At 39.5% G+C, this 12632-nt stretch overlaps 1 protein-coding gene across 1 annotated transcript in view; it reads left to right on the forward strand.

Moving 5' to 3' along the window:
* mlphb (melanophilin b) overlaps window positions 1-8991 on the forward strand; it is a 31434-nt gene extending 22443 nt beyond the window's left edge. The window contains exons 10-16 of the mRNA XM_030081270.1: window positions 2616-2699; window positions 3733-4026; window positions 5341-5490; window positions 5664-5732; window positions 6341-6389; window positions 7078-7172; window positions 8814-8991. Coding sequence (XP_029937130.1) covers window positions 2616-2699; window positions 3733-4026; window positions 5341-5490; window positions 5664-5732; window positions 6341-6389; window positions 7078-7172; window positions 8814-8840 — 768 coding nt within the window. The 3' untranslated portion in view covers window positions 8841-8991. The remainder of the gene's footprint in view (window positions 1-2615; window positions 2700-3732; window positions 4027-5340; window positions 5491-5663; window positions 5733-6340; window positions 6390-7077; window positions 7173-8813) is intronic.
* Window positions 8992-12632: the final 3641 nt, after the last annotated feature.

A 12632-nucleotide genomic window follows, 5' to 3' on the forward strand; every position in this document is an offset into this window, starting at 1 on the left:
GATCATGCTTTATCAATCAACCTAAGTGTATACAACCCATATGGTTTTTAATAATGGTTTGTAAAAGTTTATGTCATTGAGGATTTTTATTGGCAGGACTTTGAACAAGCATTTAAACCACAAGACACTAAAGGCAAGGAAACCATAAAAATTAAATGTAGAGGGCTTGCCAACAGCTTGAGGTGGGGGTGCTCCAGAAGACCCATCGTGTTATAGGGGACAAACTGGAACATTAAAAAATATGCAAAGGTCGTGACGCTATTCAGTATTACTGTCACAATATTAGAATTAAATCTGTTACCGATGAAATAAGTACAGACGTGGCTGTTTACTTCATTGTAAATATTTTTATGCCATCTCTGCATTACCAGATGCGGTGCATTAAGGGATGAAGAAAGATGCAGGAGAAAAAGAGAATCAGCACTGGCAGAGAGCCATATTGAAACCAAATAACATAATTCATCCAGGATTCAAACTTGCAATGTGCCAGCACATGGTATATACTTTATCCTACCACAACATGGAGTAATGAGGGTCTTTGTTTCTTCCTTAATCCGAAGGATAAATGAGAAGATGAGAGAGTCAGCAATACTTTCCACAATGGTGACATTATAAACTTATTATTGTCCCTAAAGTCTAACTATAACTGTAACTCTATACTGACTGTAATCTGGTTTGTACAAGTATCAATACATCACACAATGCATATTTAACTATTTAACTGCGTGGTTTATGTTACATGCATTAATCATCTGGACTCCTGAAGCAGAGAGTAGTGACCTGATTGGCCTTTGGTGACTCAAGGTCGTTCCAGCAGCACATATTGAAACCCTTACAAACTCACACAAACACATGCAAGTCCACAAACAAACTGGCGCTCTGAGTGAGCCCATCAGTCTGACACGTTGAGTGATGTCGAGGAGACAGCTGCTAGATCAGAGGGAACAAACACAGATTACATCAGTATCTATTTATGTGTTACCATGCAAGTGAGTCCCTGGGAAGGCTCACAACAACAACTGTGACTGCAAGATTCTGTGTATGAAGGCATTGGGAAACACACATTGTGTTTACCATTAGCTTGGCTGACTTGAGGGAGAGTGTTTATTTTACAGATGTCAGAAATAACCCAAAGGTGTATTATAACCAGATCTTCCAGTTTTATTTTTGCTACACCCATTTCCTCAAAATTAGAAATTTTTCCATATTGCAGGACAATATCACATCCACATGCTGTATGTTTATTTTGCTGGTTGCAGCACTTCATTGACGCTACATCACACTTACACTGAGTGAAATATTCAAAGCCAAGATGCTAATGTTTTATTGCTGCAGCGCTACGTCAAATAGGAAATATCTAGCTGTCTTGTGCATCATTTTATACACATTTCGCTGTAATTCAGCAGAACACATTTAGGATCTTTGTAAGCCATAGGATCTCCACTAGAATTTTTAATAATGTTCTCTCCAAGTTCTTCTCCAATAATAGACAAATCTCTCACAGTTGTATATATTGTCTTGAATGCTGTGCCGAGGTTGTTTTGAGTTGATTTGGTAGTTAATGTTTAATCATCCATATCAAAGGGTTTTTGTTATCACTTCCAGCTGGCCCTGTGCTGATTTCCACCTTCAATATCTTGTGTCATAGCAAATTTGTCTCACAGCTGGGTAACAGGAGTGAGACGCAAACAGGATACTGAGGAAAACATGGTGGACAGACATCCCAGACATGTGCCTGTCAGACATCAGAAAGAGCCATGACGTTCGGCCTGTGCACTTTCTCAGAAGCCAGTTTTTATTGTGCATATGAACTAAAAAAAAAAAAAAAAAAATACTGCATGTTTTTCTTGGTTAACTGGCCATTTCGAAACCTGTTAAACCAGCAAGTGAAAGCAAGGGGATGTGTTCAATTGGATTATGTCTATGGAAACAAGGTATCATGAGGAGGGGAAAAAATCTGCACAATATCATACATCGCATACATCATACTTTATTACCCTTTCTCCTGGGCACGGCCAGACGTTACCACAGTGAATGAACATCATTTATTCCACATATACACTAAGAAAGACAGTACAAAGTAAAATACAGGTCTTCCAAAAAAGTAGAATTATGTTATCTCTACATTTTAAGCTCTTTTCACAACTGGACAGCTGCTATGACTGCGGCCAATTCATGTTACAGTGGACCTCTCAGTTATTGTGAAACTGAATTTCTGGATGACGTGATTTGGCTCCAAGGTCAGTGCACCATGACCCTGTTGAGGACATGTGAGGACAAGCAGGAAGTTTATCGAGTGTGCAATAAATCGAAGACCATTTGTATTTGAAAGAAATGTCTCTGTATCAATTGGTCTTGTGATTAGGGAAACTGACTGAGGCCAGATATCAGCTGAAATGCCATTACCAAGAGACTGATTTAAGTAGTACCATGTAAACAATGAGCTACGAATCCTCTGTAATTGTATTTTGCTCTTTGTGTGCTTCAATCTCTGCCCTTTAACTGTATGGATTTGGCACTATAATCTGTGCTACTAATATTCTACTATTAATTTTTTCTATTTTTTTCTTGACTGGAGAGTCACCCTGTCTCCCTTTCTTTCCCCATCTCTCCAGATCACAGAACTGAACAGACGCATGTCAGCCATTGAGACCATCTTAAACCGCCTGGAGCAGAAGGTCATCTCACCTTTGGACCAGGTAAATCCTTACAATATCATATTGCAGTCACCAACTGAATCCCTCAGCCCGCCTGTTGGAGAAGCAGGCCTGTGACCAGGGGGTCATTGGCTTGAATCTTCACACCAGCTGGAGCATGACACATGCTCTCACAAACTACAGTGGAAACAACTTTGAGTGAGGCACCAAAGCTCCAGCTGATCCAGTGGGGCTAGGCAGTTGTCAGCATTGTAAGACTGGGAATGTCCCAGACGTGAATATGTGTGCGTGCAGTTGTTTTTTGATGTCAGCTATCTAGTTATCAAGGAAGAAGGCCATTTGTTTCTTCTTTTTTTGAAGAATTTTTTATCCTAACAATCATGGGTTTTATCATCTCCCTGAGTTTATTCTAAAAGTAAATCAACATCCAGACAGTCTGATAATCAAGAGGGGCAGTCAGTTACCCAGACTCACCCAGCTCTCATCAACAAAAATGTCTCATGTGGTTTTAGAGTCTGTTCTTAATTGAAATTTGAGCTCTGAATTCCACAATAGCATCAGTGGGGAATGAGCCAGCCCACAAAAACAGCAATGTATAAACGAACACATGACTTTGAGATAATTAGTGCCTATTGGGCTTCAAATGAGGCCAGTATTTGATGGACTCATGCTTTACCTCACTCTTGTGGCAAACCACAACTTGAGACAATTGGCGTATAACACATGTTCTGTCGGCTTTGTCAGAGCACAGCAAATGCAGGGTCTACACGCAAAATATTTCTGTCTGAACGTCTGTCTGAAGAAAAAATGAGAGCAAAGAAAGTTGCCTAGCTGTGCTCACTATCTTGATGTTTTATATTTATTTAAATTTATTGATTTAAATATTTTACAAATTCTTTCTTTATTCTATCTTATCAGACAGTGGCTCCTCTTGATTTCAGTAGCATTTCCCCATCTGCTGTCCCACATATCTTTCTGTATTATTGTGAAAATTAGTTCAGTACAAGCTTTCACTTTTCCATTCTCACAGGCCAACCAGGCTCCTCAGGCTCCTCAGACTCCTCAGGCTCCTCAGGCTCCTCAGACTCCAGCCAGCACCTCTCCTTTCCCCCAGTGGGAGGACGTGGACCTAGAGGAGCAGCAACTAAGACAGAAGCTGGATGAGATGACAGGCAACATCAGTGACCATGGCCTGACCTCTGATGAGGATGAATCCAAGGCTCCCTCCTCACCCCAAAAGATCCTGCCATGGAGAAACCCAGAGAGGGAGGCCAACACAACCAAACTTCCTTCCAGACCCACATCCAGAACAGACATGTTGGTGTCCACACCCATTGAGAAGCAGGGTGGGGAAACTGAATCTCAGAAGGTAGTGTGTCCAACAGAATCTAACCATAGGCCCACTCATTTCACCTAATACAGACATGGCCAAGTTCCTTTTTTCTTGTGCAAGATTTCCATTCAGGCACTTCCAGTCATTGGCTAGCTAACTCACTTTCCATGCAACAATTTATTGATTTTTGGAAATGCACCCACAACATCATCAAATAAGTTAATCAAGGTAGTTAGCAGGGAAGTAATCAAACGGAAGTGCAGCACAAAAAAATTGATGTTCGACCATTTGTATATTTCTGTATTCTTGTATTAATAAAGTTAATACAAGAACACAGATAAACTGCATCCTATATGTCCATGTCCAAGTTTGCACAAATGCATACTTGGTTTAACATTTTAACATTTTTGAACGTATTTCTATATTTGTATACAGTACATGTGTCTCACTACACATTCTGTAGAGTAGAACAAAAAAAACTCTGGCTCTGGCTCATGAAGGGCTTTCCATAGCTCCTCTGTTGAAATCCAGCTCAAGTCATCAGTCATGTCACTCAGCCTTTTTGTTTATATTTCCTTTGCAGCCGTCTCCTCCAGATTTTCTGAAACAGAGGCTGAAATGTTTTCAGTGACATCCCCTTCCCTTGAAACTATGAAAGCTATAGTGCCCTGGTGACAAATTATATTCTGCCTATTTGCATCACTTTATAAGAGATCTATCAAAACAGGATCCATCTTTTTTGGAAAAAAAAAAAAAAAAACAACAACCCTGAAATGATAATGCCAAAAATATCCTACAGCACTAGCTGTAGGAGCAGGACAACATACATGGTGTATTATTACACCAACAGTATACTGTATTATAACCATATGTGACCAGATTTATAATGCTGATGTTACTTGGCAGCCCAGTTGTTTTGTTTCCATAGTGATTCAGGGACCTGTTGATCTCCCAGCAGGCTTTGTTTTCTGTTCTGCCATTCTCAAAACCAATGACTTTTTCTGGTTCACTATAGACTATAGTAAGCTATGAATGACAATTTGTCAGTGTTGGACATGGAGTTTAAAGAAGAGTAACTGTAGCTGTTCAAATAATAAATAATATGAACTTCATTGTGTGATCTGCTGTAGTATAACAGAGTTGCTGAATTTTTGGCTCTGGTTATTCTTCGTTTAAGCACATAGGAACCTAATCTTATGATAGGCTTGTTTGAGGCCTACAATACAGCTGTCTGGGAAAGCATTCAGTATTTCCTCAGATAAGGCTGTTATTATAATATCCGAGATCATTGGGATTTGCATAAAGAATTAACTTACAAGTTTCTCTTGGTTCCTGATATTTCTCTCTTAGGCAAGCTGTTCACCAGAAAGCCTGGAGAGGAAGTGGCACCCCCTTGAGGAGGGATCCAAGGCAAGCTTCAAGGGCTCAACAGCATTACTCTTTGAGCTGGAAGACAAAGTCGCTCAAGCAGCTGCCAATGTCCAGAACGCCCAGAGTGAGGTAAGGAGTAACGAGCAGCTGGGTTAAGTTAGGGTAGCATGGTAGATTGTTTTTTTCAAATAGACAAAAACAGCAGACGTCAGATCCATCCTGTTTGAGCACACGTGATGGCTAAAGCAGTTCTGCGGCACAAATAGCAATTATCTGGCTCTATCTGTCCTTCCTCTCCCAAGGTCTCTTACATAGAAGACAGGATTGCTGCTCTGAGTGCTGCAGGCATGACAGTGGATAAAAGCAGAAGGGTAAAATCACTCCAGTTCTATCTAATTTATTTCAGTTCAGCTCAAATTAAATTTCAGTGCCAATCAAAAAAAGCCAGTTTGCAAGGCCAGATGGTGAATTGTGAATTTGCTGTAAAATTCAATATAAATATTGTTTATTAATGCAGCCCAAAAGACAATAGATGTACATTGCATAGTTTAGGTTATGTTATGAATGTCTTATGGAATCCCCAAAACTTTAACATATGTGCTTTTGGACATGGAAAAACTGCTGTGCAGCTGCGCATCTTGTACATCCACCTGTTAAAGTGTAACATTTTGAACCATAAGTCATTTTTTTCCACTTAAGGTTAAAAAATCCTTTCGAATAGCATCATTTAGAGACAAGTGCCCACTGGAATTTTAGTTATGTGAAACGAGACAAATGCCTGTAGTTCTTTGACTCCACCCATACAGGTGTAATCAACCAGTGGGATTAGTTGTGCCTCCAGAGCAACCATGAACTCTGAGAAATGTTTCTGTAACAAAACTTCAGTTTGCCAAACAAGCAGATGGCCCGTATGTCCTTCCAACATCTTCACTTTTTATGCTTTGCCTCTCTGTTTTTCTCCAACGCTGGTGATTTCTAGTCTGCAATCCCGGTCCGATCAAGAAGACTCTCCCACGACTTTCCCACAAGTAAGAACAGACACTGCTGCCCTTGGACGCTGTCCCAAGGGACTCCTGACTAACTCAAACATCTTAACCTTGTTACCCTCCAAGAACATGTTGATCTAGTCTCTGGGCTTAATTATTTGTGCTACGAGTTTAATTTTCACAGCAGGACACCATTTTGGTGCAGACGTGATGCTAAAATGCTCTACCTACAGAATTAAGTGACGAGAGCCCTGCAACTGACCCAGTTTCCCCTCAGGGATCAATAAAGTATTTGTGATTCTGATTCAGATTCAGATAGTTAAGTGCATTTGGCACCATAGTGTGACAAAGTGATAGTGTGCACAATATATCCTGAGGTTGTTTTTTAAGCCTTCATTTTTCCGAGGAAGTTTGATGTTGAATAAGAGCCACCCAGTTTGTATGTTAGCTCCAATGTGTCAACTGGGAGTCAAGTGACTTGCTCAAGTACTTCTAACCAAGAGTTATTAGGGGAGGGGCCAAAGCACTTCTAACTCACCCAGACTTTCCCAGTAAATTTGATGTTGATCTCCCACATTGCTAAACAACTGCTGCCCTCAAACATATATGGGTTTTTTTCTTCCTTGTAACAAAAATCTGTGGATAATCACAATCAAACTTCATAAAGGTACTGTGCCAAAAGAAAAGCAATGGAATGTGGATGTGCAATGTAGTTGTTGTATGTTTCCAGGCCAGGTGGACAGGTTTGTGAGGAACTCCCTCTACAGGGGCTCCCTGACACAGAGGAACCCAGTGGTCAAACCCAAGACCAGGGCGACCTGTGCGGTATGATCCTATCCTACGATGCTGGGTGCTGGACAAATTGAAGAGTTTAATTCCAAAATGTGAGATCCACCATTTTGAAAAAGTGCAGTCTATTCTGATAAAAAAAAAATTAAAAGCAACAGACAAAACACTTTTTTAATTGATACTGGGATGCTTAAATCCTTGGTCACAATATATTGTAGAACACCCCAGTGGACTGGCTCCTCTGCACTATTTAAGATGTTGAATGTTGAAGAGCAGGAGATAGTATACCTCCAATTTGTATACAGTTTTGGATATGAACTCTTCAATTCTCAGTAGGACTGGGCTTGGGCCTTTACCGGTGGATGATCTGATGGTTGGCATCCAATCAGGCTTAGCTGCATTTTAGAATTCTCTTTTTTCATGGGGGTCTATTATATTTCAAACAATCTATAATATGGTTCTGAAATGCTGTGTTACATAAATAATGACAGATGGTCAACATCACCCTGTAATTCAAACTAATTAAAACAATTTGCTTGCTCTACTTCACAGTCCACAGGGGGGTCCCGCTTGTCTATTGTCTACATTAATGTCTGGACCCTAAGGACTGCGTAGCATTTTCTTTTGTGCATGCAAGCACTGTGGCACTGACTGTCAGTACATACATGAATGACTCTTTTTCTTGTAGAACAATAATAAATGACAGAAAGCATGGATGTAGTGAAGATTGATAACAAATATGGAATGGTTGAGGCAAGAGAATAATTACAGAGAAAGATTCTCTAGTTGTTAGCCCTGATCTTAAATACGCCAATGTGTTTCTTATTTCCAGGGATTTAAAACACATGTGCTTGCATCACACAGATCTGTCTTGTGGGCTGTTAATGGTAGAGGGCTCACTCTTAAGGCCGCCAACATTTTGGAGATTGAAGTGCTATAAGTTAGCGAGACTGTTTTGAATTACAGTGATGCAGTGCACTCCTTCTCACCTGTATCACACAGCAACACTTTGTTAAAGAGGAAATCAATCCCACCAATGAAAAAGTCTCTGGCCACCCCCTGGTCTGTGATGTCATTCTTTCAAAGTTGCACATTGGAGCCAATGTTGAATCGCAGAAACTGCAGCGGCTCTTAGACTTTCTCAGCCTGTGAGCCAAATTTGACAAATTTAGTCTCGTCTTGGGAGCCAGGCCCAGCCCCAGTCCCCAGTGAAAACACTCTGCTGGTCTTGCTTTGGAGAAACATAAGCTCTATGGGAACTGCTGGTAGGATCAAAGTCTAAAGATGCAGTACGCTTTCATCTCTCTCTTCATCAGATATTCCTTTACTCTAAAACACAGACAAATTCTTTCAGATAAAATGATCAGAAAATTGCCAGTGATATGTTGCTTTGCGGTTGATTTTTTCCTCTGTCTTCTTTAAAATATCCCACAGATTCCACATTAACTTTCTTCTTCAGCGTGACTAATGATTCATGGCTCTTTGCTTTTAAATCATGATTCATAGTTGGTCTATAAATGAATAGATTTCCTATTCTGATTCATGCCTCAATCGCTGTCAGTCCACCATTCCCATGATTCCGTTAACCGAATCAATGCTTATTAACTGATCGCTCAGTCAGTTAATCAAACAATCAGTCACTGTCTATTTATGGTCTGCCTGTCTGTCTCTCTGCAGAAACCAGTAATGGCACAGGCTCCATGAGGAGGAAGCTGAGCATTCTGTGAAGGAGCATCTTATCTTTTACTTGCGTCAAGACTTTGCTGATTTCTCGTCATTTATATTGTTCAGTGACACCCGTGGGAGCAGAAGCGCCTGTATACTGTGCATGTAAGGACAACTCTCCTGATCCTAGTTAAAGACGATCAAATTCAGTCTAAAATGTTCATTGCTCAGCATCTGCTTTGGGGCTTGTTTAATATATGTTAAGGAAATGGTCTTTGTGTATATTAGCGTATTAATTTACTACAGACTACATCACAGCATATGCAGTGGCTTTGCTTGACCTTCCCCTTAAGGTACACACATCATGTTGAGATGCAGTCCTTTAACTCCTAGATGCAGGCAGCTTCTTATAGCCTATGTGCTATGATTTGAAGAGAGAAAAGACATTTACACCATGGCAGGCTGAAACAGGAGCTCGTTTTGTTCCAATGTTAACAGAAAAGTGCAGATGGAAAACACAATTTTTTCAAACATTTCAAATTCTACTTAATTCGTCTAGCTATATTTATTCCATCCAAGGGGATGAACAGTCCATAAACAAGTTTGAAAGAGGTTTCAACTTTCTGTGATTCTTTTTGTTAACATCTTGATTTAGAAATGGTTCTGACTGAAATTTTATTGCAATGATAGTCATAACAAGTCTAATCAAGTAATGCTTTACTTTATAGTATACATACTATAGCATTAATGAAAACAGTAGAAAATACAGGTACAGCTATTAACCTGCCACATTAAAAAGGTATTTCTATTATTTTGTGTATATATGCTTTTCTGTATATTTATGCCATCAGGAGCTGTAAAGAACCTTTTTACTTTTTCAATGTGATCAGTAGTTTTGTAATAAGAAATTGCACCTTAGCCTAGAGAGAGTGGTATATAATTTAACTGCAATTGTAAACACCCCTGAAATTGAATTGATGGATCTCTCTCCAAGCTGGTATTTTTTAGACCAACATCTTAGTCAGGAAATGTAGTGTTTCATATGATTTACTTTGTTTTTCCATCGAGATGCAGCCTTGTAGGGTTTTGATAACTTGTTTTGCGATAACAAAATAATTCAAACAACAGAGGCAGAAGCTATGAATCTTTTCGTGCCATTGTATTCATTATGTAATTATACAGAAACTGTAGGACTTCCGCATGGCAAAATGTTGAGGTATAATATGCATTGTATGACAGACAACAAAAAAGCATCATATTTTTAAATGATTTGTATATATGTTTTGATTAATATGTTTATTAAATATTCTGTTTTACTGTTTGCATAACCTGGGAGGAACTACTCCAATGGCAGCACTGACGTCTTTGCTAAGGATTTCCTAAATGACAGATTACTTCAAGTCTCATCACCCATAAAGTCCTTCTGATTGTTCGTCTACTTCTAATTTTGCAATAACAAGTAACACATTTGTCTCATTATTGTAATTAAATTGTTTACAAACCAAATTGATATTGGCATTTTGTCTCTTTACCACTCACATTTGCTTATGATTCTGTAATAGACTTGCATACCATAATCTAAACAAATCATTAGTTCCCTGATTATATTTCAAACATTTACATGTAATTGATATGGTATGGAATTAATTCGAGAGCGGCGAGCCAGTTAATGTTGCATTTGATTTATAAAGTGCACCAGACAGTGATCTAGCTGTCTTGGTGTTTTTCTGAAGCGTCTGCATGGCTGAGAGGCCTTGTTATTTGCTGATCTGGAGGAATGAATTGCAGCAGCGTGAGCTCAAAAGTGTCTTTTTCCACAAGACAGTTCAGGCAATGGCCAATGTCCAAAAAATGGACAAACATGCTAAAAGTAAGGCACTGCAGCATTTTACAGTGTATGCTGCCTCAGAAAACTTGGGGTTGAGAAATCTCGCTCCTGACTCCTTGGAATTCTACGTTGAATAGCTGCTCTGTCACATTTTGTCCAGGATGTTGCAATTTCTGGCCTCCAGTTTGGAATGAAATGCAGCATTAGCATCAGCAGTGATAGTCAACATGACTGAACAGACAAAGAAAATAGCGCCACCTACAGAAACCCAAACTTCAACTATAGAGAATCCAAAAAAAGACATCATAGCCCTGGACAAACTGTTTGATTGACACATGATATCTGCAAAGTGCAGGAACACCACAGCAATGAGCAGCTAGCACCAAAGTTGTTGCCAAAATAAAACAAAAATGAGAATTTAACAGGTTACCATTTTAAAGTAAAATATTCGTCATTACATGGCATCAATTTCCGAGCCATGCTGGCTCACACAGCGGGCAGCCCCGTGAGGAACGAGAACACTGTCTTTGACCAACGTCAAGATTCATCCACATTAGTCATACCAATGTACCTGTGGTGTTCCACATTATGTGGGCTTTGTGTTTTATAATGAAATCTTGCAGGAGCGAGATGGCACGCGCCTGTCTCAGAATGTGTGTATGTTTGTGGGACTGTGACATCAGCATATTAACACAGTGATGTCTCTTCTGCTGGAATATAAAAAGATGAAGGACACGGCTGATGTGCAGAGTGATCGTCGTGCACCTCCAGCTGACACACAGATACAAAAACCTCCCAGGTCCATCCACCTTACAGTACAGGTTAGAACGAGCTCAGAGACAATTAGCCTCATTATCAGTTCTCAATCCTTGCTTCCAGTCATTACAGTCCACAACAGTCCAGGCAATCCAGGCACAGCAAGAGGGATCAGTTGTGGTCCACATAGTGAAGCAGAGAGGGAAGTTTCATCCCTAAGACTGCGCATCAAGCATCCTGCAGATAGTGTTCCTCAAGGTAAGTCCACACATTTCATCAACGCCCCTGTGTAGTAGTATTCATCACAGAACAGGCTCAACCAGGGCTTGGATTGAGGGTAAAGCAACCACATAGTCAGGGAACAATATCCTGAATAAGCTAATAATCCACATGTTGAGTTTAAGGCAACAGTTGTTTTATTTAGACATTGGTGCTTATGTGCAAAAAAAAAGTTAGAAAAGTTATATATAATTTTTTGTAAAACTTTGTATAAATAGATAGATAGGTAGATAGATATAGATAAAAACAAAAATATTTTTAAGAGGGACAGTTCAAGCCTCTTGCTGCAACTGTCAAATACTACAATACTATTTGCAATTTTTCATAAAAAAGGGAGAATCCAGGGACTCTCCTTATGTTAAAAAGCCTTTATTCTGTATGAGTTTATCTCAGCATGATCAAAAATACAACTCTTACATTTCTCAGCAGAAAGCCTTCATCAGGGAAGATAGGATACAACGTGCTGCATTTTTAATCATGCTGAGATAAGAAGCCACTGTAGAATAAAGGCTCTCCAACCCAAAAAAGAGTGCCTTGGAATCTTTCTTTCTTTTTCTTTTTCTTTTTTTGTTTTCGATTGAATATTTGAACTCCAAACCAAACAGCGCCCTCATTGCATATTAAGTAGCTCACATGTGGCACTTTTTGCTCGGAGGGTTTCCAAAGGGTTCATTCAATTCAATTCAATTTTATTGATGGTTCATGGTGTTTCGCTTGAGCTACAGTGTCAGCTAAGCAGTGGATTGAAGAGCAGCATTATAAATTGACTTGCAAATAAACTAAAGTTAATAAATCTGCCCTATCCAGCAGATCTTCTCATTTTACTGCAAGTTACTACCAGTGAGATTGGGCATGCACAGCATTTAGACAACCCTGTGAGTCCCAGTGAATGTGCTGTTGTTATAGGCATTATTATTTGCTGTGGAATCTGATAACATTCAGCTTTGTGAGTTCAAAATGAAACTTCC

Source organism: Myripristis murdjan, chromosome 21 (assembly GCF_902150065.1).
Source record: "Myripristis murdjan chromosome 21, fMyrMur1.1, whole genome shotgun sequence".
NCBI classification, from domain to species: Eukaryota; Metazoa; Chordata; class Actinopteri; order Holocentriformes; family Holocentridae; genus Myripristis; species Myripristis murdjan.